Genomic DNA, 23,978 nt, shown 5'->3' with positions numbered 1-23,978 from the left:
TGCCCGGGCATTATGAATAATGTCAAGCTATATCGGGCCAAGTGATAAATGATGATCTAAACGTCACTATTTATCATATTGCCCGGCCATTATGTATAATGCTCAGTGCTCGTTGGGCAATTTGATAATAAAGACACATAAAATGAGGCGCGGGAAAGTAATCAAACTCGTGACGCGCGTTGACCAATCAGAGTCCGCGATGGCGGCGCAGCGGCGTGCGGACGTCAAACGCTTCAACTTCACTGTTTAGGTACTTGTCAGTGGTCGTAGTGGTGAATTGGTGATTGTTAGATTGTTTTTGTATAATTGACGGGACAAAGTAAGTTTCCTTTCGAGTTTTCGACACGACAATAGTTAGCCTTAAAGTTAACAGTAATAATAAACAGTGACAGTGTGTGTAATATATTAATAATGGATGATTCCCTGTCAGATATTAATCGCCGTTTTAATGACCGTTTACTTCAACTAATAGAAAATAAAGGGCAAAATGCCCAAACATTCACGACTGAATCATATTCACAATTAATTGAAAAGGTAAAATCCTCGAAATCAAGACTGTCACATAAAAAACCTGAAGATTATCAGCGTTTGCGGAGATTCGACGTAATGACTATAGGAGAAACAGAGAAATTGATTGTTCCGGTTAAAGATAATATTATTAGATATTACGTGAAAAACAATGAAATATTTCAGATCCTTCATGACACTCATTTGACAATTGGGCATGGCGGAAGAAACCGGATGGAGAAAGAACTAAATATGCGCTATAAAAATATTACTAGGGAAATGATTAAAATTTATTTAAACTTATGTCACACGTGTGAGAAGAAACGAAGCGTTCCTAAAAAAGGGTTAGTGGTTAAACCCATTCTCAGTAACGAAATGAATGCAAGGTGTCAAGTGGACTTAATTGACATGCAATCACAAGGAGACGATCAATATAAATTCATATCGATGACCGTAGGCTCAAAGGGCGTAAGGGACAAAATGGCGAAAATGAGTTATGAATGCAGTCATACTCAGATTTTTTTTCTCTATCGAATGGTATATTCAACGTCTCGATACCTTTGAAAAAGTGTCCGATACGCCCTAAAAAAAATCGTCATTTCTACCAAGTAGCATTTTGTCGTATCCACCAAGCTAAAAAAAACTTTTGGTGCGTTTTGGCGTAACTCCCCAATCTCATGTACGTTACAGGGCGGATCATTTTTCTAAATTTTAGAAATCTTTTACCGATGGGTGCGAATTTGGTGCTCTATAGGGTGCAAATGACGTAAAAATATTTAAAAAAAAATAAATAATGGGAAGTGCCTCCACAAAGCTATCGAAAAAAAAACCAAAGACATAATAACTCTGCTTTGTATGTTTTGCTATGTACCCTCGTCGATATATTTAAGTAACGCTACAAGAATTAAACTGCCGCTGAACAGTGAAAAACTAAGAAAAAGAGTAAACAATAAAATACATGACCATTATGAGTTATGACCAATATTAGTACTAAATAAGTAAGTTCCAAAACACTTTTTAATGTGTTTTTCATTACTTTAAATAGCTTTGTGGAGGCACTTACCAATAATTGATACTTTTTCATTATTTTTCTAAGAACGGCCTCCACTAGAGGCATCAAAATCGCACCAATCGTTTATGAAAACCTCGAAAAAAATATCTTTATACATACATACTACAGTACTCAGTGCTATATACGCCAATTTTAATGCACAGTGTAATTTAATTGCGAAGTTTCCCTCCTAATTACATAATAATAAAAAAATACGTAAAAAAAATACAGATTTTACAAAATTATTGTTAAGAATAGTGTACGACTTACGCCAAATCGTTCTCATAAAACAAGTATTTGTGTCCGATACGCCTAAATATTCATGAACTAAATATAGCTGTTTTTGGCGTAACGTACAAATCTTTTCAAAAACTCAATTTTTTTTTGGCGTAACGTACATCTATCTCTGTTATTAATCCACTTAGCGTAATACTTATTATTTAGTGAAAAAGAACTTAAATATACATGAAAAAATCAAAAACAAGCACAAAAATTCATAAAGAAATAAAAGAGTTATGATTTTTTTTCTCAAAAATAAATAGTTTTTTGGCTCTCCTGAAAAATCGTGTTTTGTCCCTTACGCCCTTTGAGCCTACGGTCATCGATATTAGTTTACCAAGACCATCTTACAAAATTTGTGCAGCTCCGCCCACTAAAGAATAAAACTGCTGAAGAAGTAGCACAAACTCTCATCAACATCTTTACAATATTTGGTGCGCCAAGTATTCTCCAAAGCGACAATGGCAGAGAGTTTGCAAACAAGATTGTACAGGAAGCTTGTGCAATGTGGCCGGAATTAAAAATCGTGCATGGTAAACCTCGACACTCTCAAAGTCAGGGATCCGTGGAGAGAGCAAATCAGGACATAGAAAATATATTAAGTACATGGCTGGAGGACAATGATACAAAAAAATGGTCTGAAGGATTACGCTTTGTCCAGTTGATGAAGAATAGAGCCCATCATACTGGCATAAACTGTACCCCATATGAGGCCATGTTTGGGACTAAGCTGAAGGTAGGACTGAAGAGTTCTATACCGCATGAGGCACTGTTAGGAATTGAAACAGAGGAAGATTTGGAAAAATTATTATCTACTGTCACTGAAACTAATCTAACAGAGTCTCAAGACGACCAATCAGAGTCTGATACAGAGTCTGCCAATACCAATAAATTAGAATTGCCCAAAGATAATCAGCTAGGATCCGACATCAACACAGAAACTGTAGAGCTTACGGAATATGGTATAAATGTATTTAGATCCAGTGTGACTAGTCCAAGTCATCTCTCACCGACTTTTACATTAGACGAGGAGCCAGAAGAAAGTTTGCTTACAGAATTGAACTCCTTACCCACTAATGAAAACCTAGGGTGCAATGTGGAGCCTGAAGAAACTGACTCATTACCCATAAATGAAAACCTGGAGCGCAAGAAAGAAAATGTTACAATAGTAAGAAAATTGGCTCTAAGTAATTTGAAGAAACAAGCAAATAAAATGTTGGATATTTCTAATGCTAAATATCCCGTGGCTACAATTGGTGACACTGTTCGGATTCGCGTTCCAGATGTTGATCGAGCTCGTAGTGATGGAAGAAATATACTGGCCACAATTATTGAAATAACAGACTTCAATCTTTATAAACTAGGAACAAAACATGGTGTATTGAATCAACTTTATTCCAGAAACCAATTTACAGTGTGTAAGGAAACATTTATTTCGCCTGAAGATGTTCCAGAGACGGAGATTTCCCTTAGGGAGAGTGTTAGAATGCTCTCAAAATGTGGAGGTCAAGGATATAGTAGATGTGGCTGTAAAGGTGGTTGTAAGTCTGATAAATGCAGTTGTCGCAAAGCAAAGAAGCTATGTAACTCAAAATGCCACCAAAGTGTCAATTGCCAAAATAAATAAACCCATAAAAACTTTAATCCTTTTTAATGTTTCATATTAAATCAAAATATGGTGTAGTTTAAACATTTTGATCGTGGTATATATTAATTGGTATGAATCACTTTACCAAAGAATTAAATTTAATGTTTTGTTTCTTCCAGAGGTCTGTTTGTTTTTGTTTCTATATTTTTAATTATGCCACAAAAGTGTTATTTGTGAAAATAAATAAAATTTATTTCATGTTTCATAATTTCGCACTTACCTGCATAATTCTGTGGGTCTAGTGAAAATCTGCTAATCTGCTGCTCAAATTGACTTGGTGGAAAAGGGCACAAGTCCCACCTCGGACTTGTGACCTTTTTCACCGAGTCAATTTGAGTTATACCCTTTTTCACTAGGTCCACAGAATTATAATGTAGGTAATCAGACAGGAAATTATGGTCGCGCGATAAATGATAAAACATGGCCCGATGTTTTATCATTTATCGCGCGACCATGATTGCCTAGCAGAATGCGATGAAAAAAAATTCTTAAACATTTTTATTACATTTTAAATAAAATCAGCAATGAATATAGTTAATGTGTTGTTTTGTTTAGAGGTAACAATTTGATATTGTGTTATTTTTTTAAATATATATTTGCTAATTATAAATAGTATTTTACTTATATGTGTCAAAATACCTGGCGTATGTGAGGTTGGCGCTCGACATACCGTGAGTGTCATTATTCTAATAACCTGGGGAGCGTGGTCTGGGGCTCAGGACCCTCTTGGAGCTTAGGTGGGAGGTGGGCCATACAAATTGGCCACGTGACCCCCCTCCGCCCCGGATACGAAATGCTAGATCCGCCCTTGTATGACAGAGGCATTTTTTTCTGATACCAGTAGGGGCTGCTAATACAATGCTTCCATGCGAATTCATCTAGTAGCTGCCCTCACGGGCCCATTATGAAAATACACCAAAACAAATTACAAAATCATTTATTCAGAAAATAGGACGCAAATAAATTCGGTTTAAAGACACTTTTTAAATTAATAGAAATATTGACAACAAATATAATTAGAGATGATCTTCTTTCTATAAGTCTCTAAATGTCATATTAGTACTAACTATCCATACTAATATTATAAATAGGAAAGTGTGTCTGTTTGTTTGTCCGTCTTTCACGGCAAAACGGAACGACGCGCGTCCAGCCCGGCGCCGGCCTCGTCGATGTACAGCACGGCGGCGGTGCGGGTGCGGGCGCGGGCGCACGGCATGGTGCGTGTCACGGCTGCGACGTGGCTGCGCGGTGGCGACAGGGCCGGCGAGGCGGCGATGGTGGCGGTGACCCGACGGGCCGCCGCGAAGCAAAGGGCTTGACGTACGTCAGCAGCGCCAGAGCCGATTTGACGGGGCCGGCTCCGAGGAGCACGCCTGTGGGCCCTCCTCTCTTCGACTCGGCGGCGACGGTGGCGAGGGGCCCACGGGGCGGACAGCGGTCTCGGGGCGAGGGAGAGGCTCTTAGCGAACAGCGGCGCGTCGTAGGCCGCAGTGACTCCAGCGGGTACCCGTTGCTCGGTCGGTACTAGAACATCATTCATAAAAACTAATTTACTTCTACTATTGAGGTCTTCTAACTTTAGCTCTAATTTTTTTATTTCATTAGAGTGATGATTCAACTCTTTTGACTGTCTGATCCAACTGCCATTGCCAAATTAAAAGTTCATCACTCAAAGCAACATGTCTTAAATATAAATTATGCAGTTTCAGTAAAAGATTTCTTTATGAATCTACTTAATTTTAGGTATTTTTTTGTTTTAACTGGATACTTTCACACTAATTTTATTAAGATTATTAACGGGAAAATTCACAGGACTTTTGTTAAACTTTCTACTACTGGAGAACTCACTGTTTTATTATTAACAAAATCTAATTTGAAACTATTAAGTTCTGCCAAAATACTTAAATTGTTATCCATCGGTCTGGCCTGGCCCGAGCAATACTTACAAGTCATTTTTGCTCCCAACTCCTCCAGCTGCTGTTACAGGTCATGGATGCGTTGCAGCACAGCTCCTGCTCGTGTATCTCCTGACACTGTTAGAATAAGGAATGAAAAATTTATTGTTATTATTATGTTGTTTTTGGGCCGTTTTTGTATTATGTGGATGTCTACCGTCTGAAACTCTCCCTCAAATGCTCAAAGGTTAACTGGAAGAGATTCCTTAAAGGGATAAGTTCACCTTTGTACTGAAACTTTTTATTTTAATAATTATGTGCTGTATTCTCTTCTTGTACAATAAAGTGTTACTTACTTACACTGCTGGAATCTGTTGAAGGTGGTGGTAATTCATCTTGCTGTCCTTTAACATCCTGATTTGCAAGCTGAGCTTTGAAACTTGTATTTGTTCACATAACAGACTCGATTTCCTTTTCTGCTCACGTTCTTCCTGTTCTCGAAGGAGTTTTGTATTCCAATCATTGGCTGTTTTGAGGTAGAGCTGTAGTTGCTGCACTTTAGCCACTAGAATGTCCCTGCGTGTAGTCATTTTAGTGGTTGTTGCTGAAAGATATCAACAAGGAAATTTAATAATGTGTAATGCTTCTAACAGAATATAGTAACTAAAATGATGAAATCTGTGATTCTAGATTTTACTTAAGAACTCAGTAAAAATATCATAAAATAAAGGAACTTTAAAATTCACTGTTTTGCAAGTTAACTGATTACCACAGGGTATGACTTTATTGTTTTAAAGTGATTTACTTATGTTTCAATCAAGTTTCTCCTCAAAAAACATAATTATAAAGTAAGCAGTAAAGGAGTATGACAATGAGTAATTCTTTGCAATATGGACTAATAAACTAATTACTAGGCTTAAGATAATGAAAACAATACTCATCTGTAAAAATCTTCGGCGAAATATGGTATAATTAAAAATCTATCTATCTATTATTTATTTACTTAAGATCTGGAACGTTAGGCCATTGTTTTCTGTCGTCGATAGTTTGCTTCTTGTGTTTGACATTTGAGCACTTAAATATGACGTGAATTTTCTAATTATCACTAAAACTATGTAAATAATTACAATATTAATAAATAATTTCACGTTTTTAAATACGTACGCTGAGTTAATTTTGACGTTTGCTACCAGCCAGTGTTGCCAGGCGTACACTACTAAAGCGCCTTCCACACTCGCGCGCGTACAAACGAAAACTTTTAGTGAGGCACTGATAACCAATGACGCCAATAACACTAGGTAAACTTTCCAATAACTAAAAAAAAATTACATTTAATTTCAGTCAGTCTCAGTAAATAGTTAAATACAAGAAGTACGTTGATTGAACTAGCATCACACGAAAGTTTGCGTGAAACTGAAAACACGAAGGAATATTATTTCGCTCGCACAATGATCTGTACTAACTTCATTCTAGTTATCACTCTGCCCAATAGATGATAAGCATTATGTATAATGCCCGGGCAATTTAATAATTTGAACAAGTATTATCAAACTGCCCGCTCATATTGGGCATTATGCATAATGCCCGGGCATTATATATAGTGCCCGATTTATCACTTGGTCCATAACATATATATTGATCCTATCGAAAAAACGTACATAACCTTTCTTGTAGGAAATTTTATGTAGATATTTTCTGTTTAACATATTTATTTGCTCTGGGCCACCGTTTGCGAGTTATTTACGAAAAACTAAAAAAATGACTTTCAAGATCGAATGGCAGGGTACGGACCCCACCTCATGTCATGGCATTATTTTTCCATGGCTATTTAGACCCTCATCTTTCACTGGTAAAAATGACAGACTGCCTCAAGAACCTTTTTTGGAATTTTTTTTTTACCACTTTGTACCGTTCTGGCACGGTGAAGGACCCGGCCAAATGATCTGGCATAAATACTATGCGACTTCTGAGGAACTCTATTTTCACTTTTTAATAATTCCAGGTTGCCTCAAATACCTTTTTTGGGCCTCAAAAAATTAAATCTTTAAAAATTCATAGCTCGATAAAGCCCCGCTCCCCAGCTGCCAGACTTGCAGACCTGATGTTGGCTATGATCAGAGAAGCATCTGAGCACCTTTCCAGGTTGCCTCAAGGACCTACTCCAAAATCCTGCCAGCTCTTGGACCATTAGTAATCATTATTTCTTTTAGACACTGCAATAAACAGTCCTAACGGTTGCGATAAATTTCAAACAAATCAACAAGTCTTCCTAATTCGATTTGCGGATTAGCAAGGTAATCTTCTATATTTTGACACCCAAAAGCTGACTAGTAATGAAGGGGTTGAAAGAAAAACTAAATTGTGATTCGCCCACACCACATTGTAGGCGGTAGGTGACAACGAAATGCTTAGCTCGTCACCACACCAACTTCTCACCTACGTATATATACCTCTGTTAAACAGCTCAGTTTCATGTTAACCCTGCCTTTATTCGAGATAAGGCGGAATTTTGATAGCTTCTCCACCGTCCGGTAGCCGGTTCGAGTCCAGCTTGATTATAGTAATTTCTGGACCATCCACCGAAGTGGTTATTTGCTCCACATTACTGCAGTATCGATTTCATTAGATCGCCTCGGATTTAATAATAAATCTAGTAGATGATAGATTGTACCGGATGGATCTTTGTACATTTTTTTCGGTTTAAAATTACGATCGTTCTCGACGTACGTTTGGTAATTTTGTACGCCGTCAACAATATTGTTATCGGGTTGTTTATTTTTATTAAAAATACATGTAGCGGATGTTTTTTGAATATTTTTACAATGCGTACTATACTAATGCACAAAATGTATTTAGGTACATACAAAGAGTATGCTACCTTATGTAAAAAATAAAACTGGTAGGTTTTATTTAGAATTCCAGTAGTTTATTTAAACAATATGACAAGGGGATCATAATATTTATGAAAAAGTATTGTTTTATTAATTGACTTGTCACGTAGCACATAATCTAAATGTTGTTGTTAAAATTGGTTTAAAAGTTTTAACATCCATATCATAACGACTTTTTGCAAAAACACCGTCGAGTAATCTCGAGTCAGTAAGAAGCAATTTTAGATTTGGATCGAAAAACCATAAAACGTGCTGCAATATCTAGCTGGTCGTACATTACCTTAGCTATGTCTTATTGCTAGTGATGGGAAAAGTACTGACCAATTTTTGTCTCAAATTAATGGCGAAAATTATTTAATTAATATTTATTTGTTACCTAATCCATACGGCGACGTCGGCGACGTAACAAGTGAAATGAAACTTCCGTTACATTTTTAGTCAGGGTAGTATCTACAATTCACCAAGAAATATAAATTGGATTTAGGTAGACAAAATGTAAAAATATTGTAGGTGTTTTTGGAATTATATTGTATTAAATTGGGTTAAGTAAATAGCAGGGAAAATATCACACTGAGACACATAAATAAAATATACACCCGTTTAAAAATACATGTACATATTAATTGTCTTATGGAGAAATAACTATATACTAGTGGTGATTTTTGAATAACCTTAGTTATTTTACCCGGCCCCAGCTATTTCCCCGCGATTTAGCGCCGCGGCAGATTCAATTACGATACCAAGTCTCCACAACCGGGAGCCGGTCATTACAATAATAATTGTATCACGATCGATTAATTTATTAACGAGAACTGAACCTGTAGCCAAGAATACAATTTTTAAGGCTCTGTAACATGTTGTATTAACCTCTCTCTATCGCTCTTCAGTATCCTTGCGACAGAGACAGTTGCACGTCGTTTGTTAAAAAGCGTCGACGAGTGAACTCTTTGCTAGAACCCTTAGCCCAACTCTATTCATGTGTCGTTGCATCCTTGATTTATACGTCGCTGTTATTTAGTTTGCAGATATTATTGACTATGTTGACTGGTAGATTAATTACGTTTATTGCGGCTGTTGCTTCGGGATTGAGTGCGTCCGATATATTAGTACGATTGATTTAGTTAATTCAAGTTTGCTCAATAAATATTTTGTAAGGTGCCTACTGTTGTTCCTGAAGCTTATCTTTTTGATTCGACTTTTCAGAAGTAGTATGATTACTCGTCGATACGAGTAATCATATAACTCCTGAAAAGTCGAATCGATCGAACGAATCGATTGACGATAGATATCGTCATAATTTCAAACTTTTGTGTTTTTATGTTTGTAACTTCTAAATATTTTAATTGCAAAAATTTTTACAGATTTTTATTTTAAAATCAAAGTAATTGAGTTGCGATTTCATAATACATAAATAAAATATGTGCTAAATTAACTAAAGATCTTAATGAAAATTATAAACCGGTGAATAAATCATATATCAACTTATTTACCGTAATATTTAAAATCCACCCGAGAAGACGCACGCTACCAGCCAGTCCAAAATCGCCTCAATCGTACTTCTGTCTTAGGCACATCTTTATCAATCCACTACAAAACGCTACTTTTCGATTCAACCGAAAGCAAACAAAAGCAAATCATTAGCACTGACCTTGCGGTCCTGGACCGTTAGGGCGAACCTTTGAAAAAAGGCTAGGGCGCTGTCTTCTGATCTTCAGAACCGCAAAAGGAGAGCGGCTTGATACGATGTTGCGGGCCGTTTATATTGGCCGAGAAACTCGTGATCTAGAAAAAATATTGTTTATGTTTCTTCTACAGTCATATGTACAGTTTAAAATTGTGTGTACTGAACTTGTGTTTGTGATATCTGAAACAATTACCTGCGACAGAAAAAGCTGTTTCTCCAATATTTCTCTCTGAATTCTTCAATTCACAATATTTAAAATAATAAAAATGCAAAAAGCAAATAAAAATTATTAAATGCAAAAAACCATGAAAATATTTCATGATGTTCATGTTCCTGTGACAGCTTTTATTTATTTTTCTTCTATAATCAGTTGTCAACATAAGTCAACGGCGAACTTGAAAAAAGGTTTCTTACAAAGCGTTATGCTGCAATAGATATTCCCAATAAGAGCCATAAAGGTTGTTAGCAACATCTCCTGAGCTCCTATATTTTCAGATATTTTTTTCGCTTTCTCAACCTAGTGTGAAGCCTCCACTATGTTGCCCGCAGGGACGGTATGGCGACGACATTTTGACTATAAATAAGTGTCGTATTGTATTCAATGTATGCCGCTACTGTTCGCCGGGCGGCACACACAAAAGAATTTGGAATCTTATACCATAACTAGCCCGGGTTTTGTTCGAGAATTGGTTTTAATGCGAAACTTATACGTTAATAGTGACAGTGCTTTATACCTACATTTTGCGTGAAGTTTACCTCGTTTTATTATCTTGTTTCTGAGTAAGTTTTTTTTTTTATCTTGACCCCCTGGAGGTAACAGATTGGGGTAATTTACATACATACATACAATCACGCCTGTATCCCATAAAGGGGTAGGCAGAACACATGAAACTACTAAAGCTTCAGTGCCACTCTTGGCAAATAAGGGGTTGAAAGAAAAAGAAAACTGTGACATTGCAGTGACAGGTTGCCAGCCTGTCGCCTACGCCACAATTTAACCCATATCCCATAGTCGCCTTCTACGACACCCACGGGAAGAAAGGGGGTGGTGAAATTCTTAACCCGTCACCACACAAGTATAGGCAGGGTAATTTAATCTACGTTGTTAATATACCTAAACATCTCAGACTTGAGGCACTGTTATTAGTTTTCGTTATTTTTTTTATTGAGCCAAAAGCACAGAATTTTAATGTCGGTTTAAACTACACCAAAAAGATAGTTAAACATTTCATGCATAGGTATATGTGTTAGAAAAGCTTCTACAACAGAATTTCAATTTCAATTCCAATTTCATCGTCTATCCCGTTCGAAAGTACCACGCTAATTACCGATTTCATGCATGTACTTAATCCACATGGAACATGTTCATCTAACTGCTCAATATTATCAAGCCGCAAGCTCCAGCCAGCTCAATGCGCATCGCTTCACCAATTACCAAATTACAAATTATGTCAATCAAACACTATCGGTTGAGATATCTGGCACGTTAGGCTGTGTCATGTTAATATAGCTCTAGAGTCGGTGTTTGTGTGATCTGGCTAAGTAACTGTTGCTTTATTCGTCGGTTACTTTTTTATGAATGAGTATGATAAAAGGCAGTGAGTAGGTTGAGCTCAACTCACTGAAATACGTAAGTGTGAGGTATATATTAATATCTAACTGTATATTATGGGAGTGCAACATAATAGTGATATAATTTTAAATGTGTAAAATGCCTCAAATCGCATTTTTTCAGGTAGAGGTAGGTATTTTAGTAACTAGTTAGTTAATAAACTTTTTTTACATATCGTTTGTGACTGACTGTGACGTAATACGATGCTAAAGCCGATACTACTGACGGGGTTCGAGTCACGGTGAGGGTATTTGTGTCACAAGCTTAGATATGTCTCGATTTCGAGTCGACGAAATTAAACCTAAGTCATAGCTATGAACTTAGATCCTTTAGGCCTACTGTTTATTTCATAGTAACGCTACCTAACCTTTTTTCTTGACCATGTCTACTTATATAATTCGATCCTAGAACGTTCATCGTCATAATATAATTTGACATCGCAGTTTTGGTCTCAAAATTTGATGTGCCCGAGTAAAAAACTCGTTACCTTTATTATCCCTAATAAACGAGGGTAATTATGGCTGGGCCATAATAGCCAGACCATAATGGCGTCGTCATTAGGGTAATGCTCAGGGCCCGCGGCCATAGGAGCGCCTTTGTGTCGCCAGACTCCCATAATGTTTTGGGTCCTTGCCAGTCTCCCTATTGATGAATTGATTAAGATCAAATGGTTAGTATTCAAGCACTTTTTTTATAGATTTATTAATATAAGTAATAAAAATCACCATAACTAGTAAGCCGAGGTTCCTGAGGGTTCACGTTTCCACTGCATATTGTTGCAAGTATTGAGAGTCAGTGTGTTGCCATTTGTCCCCGCCGGGCACGAGTAGGATAAATCTTACCTTGTCATCATAAACTGAAATAATATCATACAATACAGAAAAACTGTTCAAATTCACAAGTAGCCGATCTGGGTGGCCACCAGTGGCATTGGTCATTTTTTCTTAGTGACAATGCAACTTTAAAAAAATGAACCGATTCTAAAATATTTCATAATAAAATAGTTACAATTGTTCTCTAGTTTATAACCCTCATCGTTTAATTTCACCTTGCAACAGGTTAAAAATAAAAACCGGCCAAGAGCGTGTCGGGCCACGCTCAGTGTAGGGTTCCGTAGTTTTCCGTATTTTTCTCAAAAACTACTGAACCTATCAAGTTCAAAACAATTTTCCTAGAAAATCTTTATAAAGTTCTACTTTTGTGATTTTTTTCATATTTTTTAAACTTATGGTTCAAAAGTTAGAGGGGGGGGACGCACTTTTTTTTCCTTTAGGAGCGATTATTTCCGAAAATATTAATATTATCAAAAAACAATCTTAGTAAACCCTTATTCATTTTCAAATACCTATCCAACAATATATCACACGTTGGGGTTGGAATGAAAAAAAAAATCAGCCCCCACTTTATATGTAGGGGGGGTACCCTAATAAAACATTTTTTTCCATTTTTTATTTTTGCACTTTGTTGGCGTGATTGATATACATATAGGTACCAAATTTCAGCTTTCTAGTCCTAACGGTTACTGAGATTATCCGCGGACGGACGGACGGACGGACGGACGGACGGACGGACGGACGGACGGACGGACGGACGGACGGACGGACGGACGGACGGACGGACGGACGGACGGACAGACAGACATGGCGAAACTATAAGGGTTCCTAGTTGACTACGGAACCCTAAAAATCATCCTTTTTTAACACGTGCTACTTCATAGAAAACGCACGCTCGATTTAAAATCAATAATGCGATCAAAAGATCGCTTCTTAATCGCAGTCAGGGATCGATCAGTGATCTACGGATCTTTTGTTGGCTGAAATCGATTTCGGTTTCGATTAGGTACGATGTGAACGAAGCGGAATGTTATATTTGTAAGACACGACGAGTTAATAATGAATTGTAACAAGAAAGGAATAGAATACGAAATTGCTTACTTCTACGATAAGTTGACGTCAAATATTTAGTTTTTGAATATTGGATTTTTTGTGTGCATATTATTTACGAATTTATGACAATAGTTCCATAGATACATTCCTGGAAATCATAATTATTTTGTAAGAAAGTTTCTTTATTCCTGTTAAGGATTAGTGCATACATAAACAACTTCCATCTAGTTGCAAACATAAGCCATTAGAATAAGCAGTCCAAACCAGTTGCAAAACGTAACCCGCAGGCAGAAGCAATAAAACAAATGTATGGACCATGAAAATGTCAAAGGAAAGGTGTGACGAGTTACCATCATGCTGCAAACATACACATGCATGATGTATGTTTCGACATAGGTATAGGTTTTACTACATGTTGTTAACATAAGGGTTTACTTGTGGAAGTTAATTTTTTTTAAATTTATTTATAGCGGTAATGTTTACCAATAGGCTACATGACTTGGTAAGTTGGTACTTATCAAATCAGCTTCTTACCGGAATGAAAATACCTACTTGAAATATATAATACAATGGTGTCACGGTAGTAACATTCGAGTTATACATACATACAATCACGCCTGTATCTCATAAGGGATAGGCAAAGCACATGAAACTACTCAAGTTTCAGTGTCACTCTTGGCAAATACGGGGTTGAATGAGAACGAACGAACGACATTCGAGTTATCCACTCATTATATTTAGTTCTCTACGATTTTTAAAATAGAAGTTCTAACTATCAAAATCTGCTGTCTACATATTAAACTATTAATATGCTAATTAGTGTTTTTTTCATGATCGGTGTAAAATAATTTTCACCTCACTAGCTCGGAAAGGACTTTTTTATTCTTTAAAAACAGATAGCAAAATCGCATTTTATCCACAAGAGTGCAAAGAATATTTGAAATCCGAACGTGTCATTAGTTACTTTTTTAAATATAATTTCTTGTAAAGGCATGACCCAGCCAGGACAATTTTCTCCCTGTGCTTAAATTGTCTTAACAAATCATGTGATGCGAACGTAAAAATAATTTCATATCGAATTGTATCCGACTAAAAACATTAAATTCAAACAATTATATAACACGATTTTACAATAAAACACTTGAAATCGTACAAGAAATTGTATTTTTGACTCTTCCATTGTACTTATTCAGAACGCACCTTAAGTAACATTGCAATCTCAAAATGCATGAAACGGAACACACCCAAATAAATTTTTATTCTTGATTCTTAATTTGAAACTTTTGTGGTGTCGGTTAGTGCATCGTGGAAATTGTAATAAACGCAAATTGACTTCTTTCTGTGAAATTATGTTCCAATTGTTTTTATTGCGTGTTTCCTCGCTTTAGTGAGGTGAAAAATTATGTGTTACACACGGGATGCAAAGTTATTTTACCTCGTGTGTATTGCAACACTCTCTACGCTCAGGATTCTATTTTTGAACTACTCTCTTCGCTTAGGATTTTATTTTCGAACCACTCGCATCGCTCGTGGTTCAACCATAGAATCCATTCGCTAGCTCGTAGTTCAACCCTAGAATCTATTCGCTAGTTCGTGTTGCAATTCCACACTCGGTTAAAATACAACTTTGCTCCCTTGTATAACAAATAACTATTGTTGTTAATTTAATGCAGTCAAATTTATTATTGAAAAATCGGCTAAACTTCAGGTGTAATTAGTTATATACATTCTTCAGTGGCGCTAGTAGTGCTAGTACAAACAAATTGCGTACCTAACTTATTCTCCAAAAACTCGAAAGTTCGAAAGAGAGAATAGTTATATAACATTGATGCGACGCCCGTCTCACACGACACGACACAGGCGTCTCTAATCAACGCTGCTTTTGCGTAATAGTGCTCCCATATTGGCTGTAATGGTAATATTATGTTGTATAGGATATACCTAGGTAAATAGCATCATATGACAGGGACAGCATAATAAAACACTAGCAATTGTCCTTCCGTCATATATCTATCGCAGATATTGCGCTAGATGGGCTGAGCAAGTAATGCTATGGAGGCTCGAAGCCGAGTCTACAAGTGACGGAAAACTACGAGGCAGATGGTCGGACGACATCCACAAATCCAAGAAAGAGCTCAGCATTAGAGGTTACTGCTGAGCTCTTTCTTGGATTTGTGGATGTCTGTCTCTTTCTTGTATTATGATGAGAAGAGAAGAGAAAGATTCGTCCTTGTCTCAAAATTTTTTACCGCCACATTGGCACCATAACACAAAGTGCGTAACAATAACGGCAACTTTAAACCCCTTTACCGTTACGTACACCATTTCGACTCCTTAGTACCTAATCAATCCCAACCGTATCTAATGCAAACGGCGGCCACAATCGCAGTGCTGGGGGCGACAAATTTTAATGCACCCGCATTGCTACGTGTGCTACTGCGTGCGATGTGATTGCAGATCTGAGGCGCCCCGGGCCCGGCTCTGATTAATACGTTGAGGAGGACTGCTATGCGGTACGATAAAGTACGAATTTAATATGCTAGAGGTTGTAAAGTTTTACTAATTATTTCTAATTTTGAATCCAAGGGAGAAAATATTTATAATTTGATATTGTTTAGTATACAACCTTTATTTTTTTATATTACTACTAGCTTTTGCCCGCGACTTCGCTCGCGTTAGAAAGAGACAAAAAGGGGCCTATGTCTCATTACATCCCTACCTATCTCCAATTAGAAAATCACGTCAATTCGTCACTCCGTTTTGTCGTGAAAACGGACAAACAAACAGACACACATTTTCCCATTTATAATATTAGTATGGATACAAGCTATACTAACTCATTCGTTCTAGCGCGGATGCTGGCCTGCGAGTAAAAATTCATTGAATGTCAAACTCAAAACTAAATCAGTGCCATCTCAAAATGTGTGAAAAAGTAACAGAAAAATATTTATAACGCGTAATCCAGAAGAAATATATTGCAGCTGCAGAAGAACCACCAACGTAGAGGCCTCTGTCAGCAAGCGGACTCTCAGAACCTGGTAAGTTTAGTTAGAGCCTTTTAATTAGTACAGCCTCTCTTATTTTATTTTATTCGGAAAACCAACAGCTTAAGATCTAAAACTAAGTTAGCAAAAATGTGTATCTGGAAAGCCAATTACAGGTTTCCACAAATATAAAATTATTTGTTAGTAAGTAATATATTAATTAGTAAGTATCCGTTTGAGGACGCGGTTCACTTTCTCCATACAATGATTACCTCTGGGTAACAAATTATGCACCCTATTTACTCTTGTCCAGTCTCCTTAAGATCAAATAATATCTATGATATTACAGTGTACGAGCTCGAAAAAGCAGAAAAAAACATAACACGTCCAATAAAATTCATACAACCCTTTTGCTGACTCGCGTACCGAGTTATACGCCCTGCAGATAGTGCATTTGCCTCTGATTAATATGTCCCATTCCTCCGGTCCGTAACTACTGGGTTTGAGACAAACTAAGTGCGTACAATAAGTTCCGCAAAACAAGAACTTCAAAGTTTTTTAGCTGAAACTTCATACCAGGGGGCCGATTTATGAGTGTCACTGTCACTAAAATACCGGTTTAAAACGGTGAATTGCCTATTATTTTCAGTGACAATTTTCTGAATTCGAACGCCGTGAGACTCAAAAATCGGCCCCCAGACCAGACTGTGGATAAATACCAGTGAGTAAACGAACATAATATAATAAAACTAGACTTCTATGCATCTTGGCGTGTCAACTTTCATCTGATGTAATAAACATAAAATCAAAAACACATATGTACTTCAATTTATAATAAAAACTAGCTTTTGCCCGCGGGTTCGCCCGCGTTAAATTCTAAAACTGCGGATTACTCCATACAAACTTCCACCTCCCATTTTAGATAAGTGGGGGGTTGGAAAGAGACAAAAAGTAGCCTATGTCACTCTCCATCCCTTCAACTATCTCCACTTAAAATCACGTCAATTCGTCGCTCTGTTTTGCCGTGAAAGACGGACAAACAAACAGACACACACACGTTCCCATTTATAATATTAGTATGGATTGTATTGCGCTGTAGTCACCTCAGAGGATTTTTTCACCACTGTAGCACTGGCCGCCTAACTAGAGAAAATGTTAGACATTGACAGACATGTAAGTTTGACTGTTGTAAACAACTATGTACTTAGATTATGTTTCTTGAAATAGTATAAGTACATTACGATACAAGTGCGTAAAAAATGAAGTTGGAAACGAGTGGCAATAAATTAAAACACTCCCTTGAGTGTTTTAAATCGACGAATCGATCGATCGAGGTTTTTCAGTAGGTACAGATGGCCCTCCGAAGTTTCGACCTGACAAGAAATGAACTACTTCTCGCTCTAGTGCGTAAAATAACCATCTGTACTGAAATAATACATTACGATACAAGTTCGAAGCGAGTGAAGACACGAGTTACGAAATTCAGTGCGTCACGTTTTTCAGTACAGATGGCCCTCCGAAGTTTCGACCTGGCATATAATGAACCATCACTCGCACTATAGCGCGTAATAGTATTTTATACAATCGTGATATAATACAAAGCTTTTCAGTCGAGTACCATGTTTAGGCCACGAAGCTTGCTGAGTGGCCTAATAGTACGGTACGAGAGTGAAAAGCTTAATTATATCACTATTGTATACAATACTTTTTCTATGAGTCATCATCTTCATCATCAATGGACGGAAATATCATCATTCATGCAAGTTACAATTTAATGTTAATAGAGTCGTTCACCGTTGTATCAACATCGAATTACCTAGCAACCAATTGTTTGTAATAACCGTCTCTGATTGGCCGATAACGCGACAGATAAAAAAAAATGTGTTTCAGATGCAGTAAAATTTGCCAGGTATCGCAAGTTAGTATAGAAATTGTATAAAGTACTATTTTTGAAATTATTACAGTTAACTAAAGTCAACTAGAATGAGCTTATTATAATTGAGTCGGAACTGCCATAGAGTATCCAATACTGAAAAGTTAGCACTTATAGTTTAGTCTGTGGTGTCCTAATTGACAGATTACAGTCGACAAGTAGAAAAAAAAATAAAACACAATATGTACTGAAAATTATTGTTTGATTGTAAAACCACTTTGGTTACTCCGAAAATGTCACTTAGATCCCTCATAGTGCCAAAATTCCGTTTTTAGAATCTAACGTGTGTGTGAAATAAATGTATTAAGTAGTATCTACCTTTAGATCAATGAGTGATTTAAAAAACTTTTGTATTAAAAAAAAATCTAAAATCACACACAAGGACTCAGAATATACACACAACGCCATCTTTCGTTTTGCCGTTCAATTATGAAGACGTTTTGTTTGCCTACCGGGTGTGAAGCTACGCAGATTCTACCTGTTACACATCGCCTTTACCAACTGTTATCGTAGTCAGTAACTATCTCGCTAGATGGCGTGAATCTAAAGTTCTGCCCTGCCATCTGTCGAATTTATTGAAAACTAATTAAAAGGTTAGAACGAGACAACTGATCTGTTTCCATGTTGGCCGCTAGATGGTGTAAAACTGAAGCTGTGAAGGTTTCCATCTACATATTTTAATGTTTCACCATAATTATCATGAGTTTTATGTAGTTAAGTTAACCTACTCGCTGTAACCTTGTCGCACCTATGATTTCTTCAGACAGCTGATACTCTTCAGGAAATTTCAGATGTAGTTTCGTTTCTGAAGATACTTTTCTTAACGAGGTCTCCTCCAGTACCAATAGGCAACAAAAAGAAGATTTTTACCACGATAATGGTCGTCCATTGATACGCAGGCAGAATATGGTAGGTACCTTATCGTTTCCAAATTAAAGTAATAAATAAACACCTTCTTTATAGCGACTAATAATTACAGAGTTTATTTCTATGCAACTCAATTTATTTATTTTCTACAACAGTGCAATTGAGTGGCTTTGTGTTATATTCATCGTGTACTTTGTAGTGTATAGACACTGTCAGACACGCAACAACGACACGACTTAATTATAAGGAGTACCTAACCTAAGTCTTTAGTTTTAATTATAAGGGTCGCCAATACGCATGTAAATGACCCTGTACGTGAAGGTACAGGCGTCCATAGGCTACTTAGTGTCTTTAAAGACGGCGAACGCAAAATCTTTATATAATAAATTAAGCATGAACACTATGAACAGTTATAACAAATATTCACAATTTTAAATTGACACCTAAGTTATACAGACAAGTTGATTTACCTACTTACCTAATTCGTATAGCGTGATACCGTTAAACACTGAACTTGTTTAGCTATCAGCTTGATAAATCTAAATTTGAATTGAAATGCCTAAGTTAAGTAAAATTTTAGTTTAATAATAAATTATATTAGTAGGTACAGCAAAAAAATCAACAATCTTAGTTGCCAAATATTTTACACTAGCTTCGGCTCGCGTTAAGTGAATTAGAAAATGGCGGAATGCTCCATACAAAATTCCATCCCCCATTTTAGGGAAGTGGAGGGATAGAAAGAGACAAAAAGTAGTACTGTTACTCTCAATCCCTTCAACGGCTTCAACTATATCCACAAAAAAATCACGTCAGTTCGTCGCCCCGCTTTGCCGTGAAAAACGGACAAACAAACAGACACACACACTTTCTCATTTATAATATCATAAGTACAAGTATAGACTATAGGTATCTACCTACATTTAAAGACTGTAACCTAAATACTCGGGTTCAATGGCACTCCGACGAAAACCTTCGAAACCCGTACGTAGCAGCGTAGTGCCTGAGAGATGCACCGTTATGGCCCACGGAGCGGCCAGCATCCGCAGTAACTGTTTACAACTCACACGGTGCAAACGCACAATGTTCTTCGAAAGCTTCTTGCTTAACTTCAGCGTGCTCGGCGTTCTTATTGTGGCGCTTACATTCGACTATGTCACCAAATACTTCAGTTACTGGTATGTGCGACACATATCCTACAAAACAGCAGTGCCCTTCTTCGGGAGTGACTATCATCGAGTGCTTGGATTAAGAAATACCACCGACGAAGTAAACAAACTCTACGCTAAACATCCCAATGAAAGACTCTATGGGTGCATCAAAAGCAGAATCCCAGATTTGATCGTCAAAGATCCGGATGTAATTGAGAAGATGTTGTGTACGGATTTTGCAAGTTTCCACTGCAGGGGCCTTGGCCTGGACAAATCTCAGGATGTTTGTTTACGAAACAATTTGTTTTACGCGGAGGGTGAAAAATGGACCGTAATGCGCGAAGGAATGGAATCATTGTTGAAAAGCATGCCTTATGAAATCGAAGACAGTTTACACGGCTATTTGTCAGGAATCAATGGAGATACTAACGTACAACAGTTCCTAGCTGACATATTGGATGGAACGTTTGAATATTTGCTCTTAAACAAAGATTTTTCTAGAAACGAGAAGAAAATCATACAGAGTTATAGATCCGTTGTTCAAAAACCTACCCTAGCTGCAAAATTTAAGACATATTTAAAGAACGTTTTTCCGTCTTTGTATTTATTGTTTGGCCTGAGTACTTTACCCAGAGAAACGGTAAACAAATCTCTCGAGGTACTTGAAAAATCAAATTTAATGAAGGAAGTCAAGAGGATACGATCCGAATTTCAATTGGACATTAAAGAAAAACACAACAAGCGCAAAAGAGACTCCGACATTGAGTTAGCAGTTTCAATTCTGTCCTCATTTATTACAGAGGGTTATATTCCGTGTCTAAATGTGCTTACTGCTTTGTTTTATGAATTAGCTAAATATCCTGAAGTTCAAAAAAAGATTCGTCTTTGTGGAACGGGTGAAGATTGCGAAGTATATTTAGATAAAGTCATAAGTGAAACGTTAAGACTGCATCCAGCGTACTCTATCGCGTCAAGAAAATGTACAAAAATGTACAAATTCCCAGATGGTCTTGTAATTGACAGAGATTTGACAGCTACTATTCCTATTGAGGCATTGCATCAAGATAAAAGATTTTACGAGAAACCTGAAGTCTTTAACCCGGATCGCTTTGATGAAGGAGGGTTGAAGCATACTTATGCATATGTACCGTTTGGAGCTGGCCCTAGGAAATGTGTTGGTAAGTATTATTTAACATTCATCTAAAATAATTATACCAAAGTAGTATCATTTTTGCCTTTCGGCCCGATTCCATTGGGATAATTTTAAGATATGTCACGTATCTTTGGCATACATCTTAACATTATCTAAATTTCCGAATGGCGCCGCGCCGTTAGTCTGTTTTGATTATTTAGGTGCAGGTACATAACATATTTTATATTTAGGGCGAGCTATAGCAGTCTACTATAGCAGATTTTTTAATTAATATATGATATTTATATTCTTTATTTGTGGATATGTAGTTGATAATTTTTGTTGTTTTTTGTTGTGGTAAAATAAGCTTAGGTGCGAACGGTTGTGAGACTCAGTAGCATATAGCACCAACCAGGCCGACTTGACAAAAAGATCACTTTAACAGAATGTAAGTAATTTAAAGTTGTCATGGTAATTTCTATTAATTAGTACGTTGTTTTTTCCAGGTGAGGAATTATCAAAACGCATTATCAGCAGTATTTCTCGCCGCATCCTATTGAAGTATCAAGTCCGACCGTGTTCGAAAACTCCGCCGCGGCTTCCAAAAACTGATCTCGGCTCTGCTAGGGTTATCGACCGAGATATATGGCTTAACTTTACTCCTATTGATTAGATTCTAGCGTAGTTTATTTAATTTAGTACATTTATACGAAACAGAATATCAATACAATATGTCGTCATTTTCTACAATCTACAAGCTTTGTTAGTTACGAACTCTCGATCACGGAGGGAGCCGGAAGAAAAAACGGGCACAGTACAGTGGCCAACACGCATATTCTGCTTAAATCTTAACTTAACCAAAGTAACAAGCTATAGGTACCTACTTTTTACTGCGCCACTGTTCCTTACTTGACGTTCGAGTAAAGTTATACCGGGTGAGGATTAGAACAGGGCCCCATTTATTGTAATGTACGCTGTACATACTCCTCTAACTAACTAACATTAGTTTTGTTATTTTTATTAAATAACTTGTGATTTGATTTTTAACAAAATCATTCGTCATAGATCAACGCTAATCATTACTGTGCATTAAAGATAATATAACATTAGATTTGCATGAAAAATAGGGAATCTTAAAAAGGTGTCATCTCTACTTACTTAACAATACTGATAAAATTATTATTTCCTATATTATACCCATTGACGGCAACTGCATATACAGTTTACCTATTTTATGTTTAATTTTGTACTTACCTGGTATTTATTTGGGTTTGGCTACATTACATATTTTTCATTAGTTTAAATATGAATAGAGTACAACGAGGAGGCATTTAAATTAATTATTCCTATTGTAAATGTAAACTTTTAAATAAACTTAAACATTGAAATCATACATTTTGGTTAAATTCATAAACTACAATATTTTGATACCTACTTATAGTGGTTTCAGATTACCGTTTTATATGCAAGCGCGTACCTAGTACCTATAGGTACTACTACTATAAAATAAAGGAAAAAGTAACGAACTTTCAAGCCCATTGGCGTAATATTACTCGCTAGTCTGAAAACCTCTGAAAGCTCTTAATGTTAATTATATGAAATTGTGATAACTTATATTCTGTAGGTTACCATCTTGTTTTGTTACTAACCATTGTTTTGTTACTAACCTACCACCATTGTTGAAAACGATTCAAGGAGATGTAATGTATCGCATTTATACTTATCACTTATTGAGGACCGCTCTCTTTTCGGTTTCAAGGAAACTGTGAGTAGGTATTTATTATTTATGCCAATAAACATTTTAATAGAATGATTTCGGTATATTTCCCTTCAGACCAGACGTAGTCATTGTGAATCATGCTTGCCCATTAAAAAAATAAATAGGAATGACAATGATCGAGAGGGATCGAAAAAACGATGAGAGGAAGCAAGAGGGGTTCCAACCGGAAATATTTTCCATGGCCTCTCCCATCAAACGGCGCACAGTTTAAAAACAATATCACAGTATCTTCTAGAATAGAATAGATTATGAATAAATAACGTTTTTATTACACCGACTGGTAAAGTCCCCTCTTGATTCCTCGAAAACGGATCAGAAAGTTGTATTTTATCCACAAGAGTGCAAATCAATTAGGTACATATAATTTTTACGTGACGCCTTTCTATTCCACTTTTCGAACCACTCGGTACACGGTGAATCTTTTGCTTAAAAAACAACTTTGCAGCATTGTAAAAAAATTGTACATTACGATACGAATACGGAAAAGGGAATATTTACAGCAGTAGCTTCACCACGAGTTAGTCTAGTCGAAATCGTCAACTCGTCAAACTAGTTTCTTATTATTGCTTTGCATGGATCCGTTATTCCGATACTTGATATCATATTGGGAACACCGTTCGTTCTCATTCTATGTTTACGAGTTATTCATTATAATTTAGCAGGTTTTTATAATCCTAAATC

The 23,978-nt window shown here is 36.6% G+C and overlaps 2 protein-coding genes across 3 annotated transcripts; one reads left to right on the top strand and one right to left on the bottom strand.

Moving 5' to 3' along the window:
* Positions 1-4,146: 4,146 nt before the first annotated feature.
* On the bottom strand, positions 4,147-6,549 carry LOC125226121. Of its 2 annotated transcripts, none has more exons than XM_048130008.1 (3): positions 5,741-6,549; positions 5,432-5,518; positions 4,147-5,009 (listed from the first exon to the last, which is right to left on the bottom strand). In XM_048130008.1, the coding sequence occupies exons 2-3, from the start codon at positions 5,436-5,438 to the stop codon at positions 4,606-4,608; spliced, it is 411 nt and encodes a 136-aa protein (XP_047985965.1). In that variant the 5' UTR covers positions 5,439-5,518; positions 5,741-6,549; the 3' UTR covers positions 4,147-4,605. The 2 variants fall into 2 exon arrangements, with proteins under 2 accessions (XP_047985965.1, XP_047985956.1); XM_048129999.1 differs by having other exon boundaries at positions 5,737-6,548.
* A 13,726-nt stretch (positions 6,550-20,275) lies between these two features.
* Positions 20,276-23,330, top strand: LOC125231143 (cytochrome P450 6B6-like). The gene is made up of 2 exons (XM_048136507.1): positions 20,276-21,563; positions 22,024-23,330. The coding sequence occupies exons 1-2, from the start codon at positions 20,318-20,320 to the stop codon at positions 22,188-22,190; spliced, it is 1,413 nt and encodes a 470-aa protein (XP_047992464.1). The 5' UTR covers positions 20,276-20,317; the 3' UTR covers positions 22,191-23,330.
* Positions 23,331-23,978: the final 648 nt, after the last annotated feature.

Source organism: Leguminivora glycinivorella, chromosome 1 (genome assembly GCF_023078275.1).
Source record: "Leguminivora glycinivorella isolate SPB_JAAS2020 chromosome 1, LegGlyc_1.1, whole genome shotgun sequence".
NCBI lineage: Eukaryota > Metazoa > Arthropoda > Insecta > Lepidoptera > Tortricidae > Leguminivora > Leguminivora glycinivorella.
This window is presented reverse-complemented; position numbering and strand designations above follow the sequence as displayed.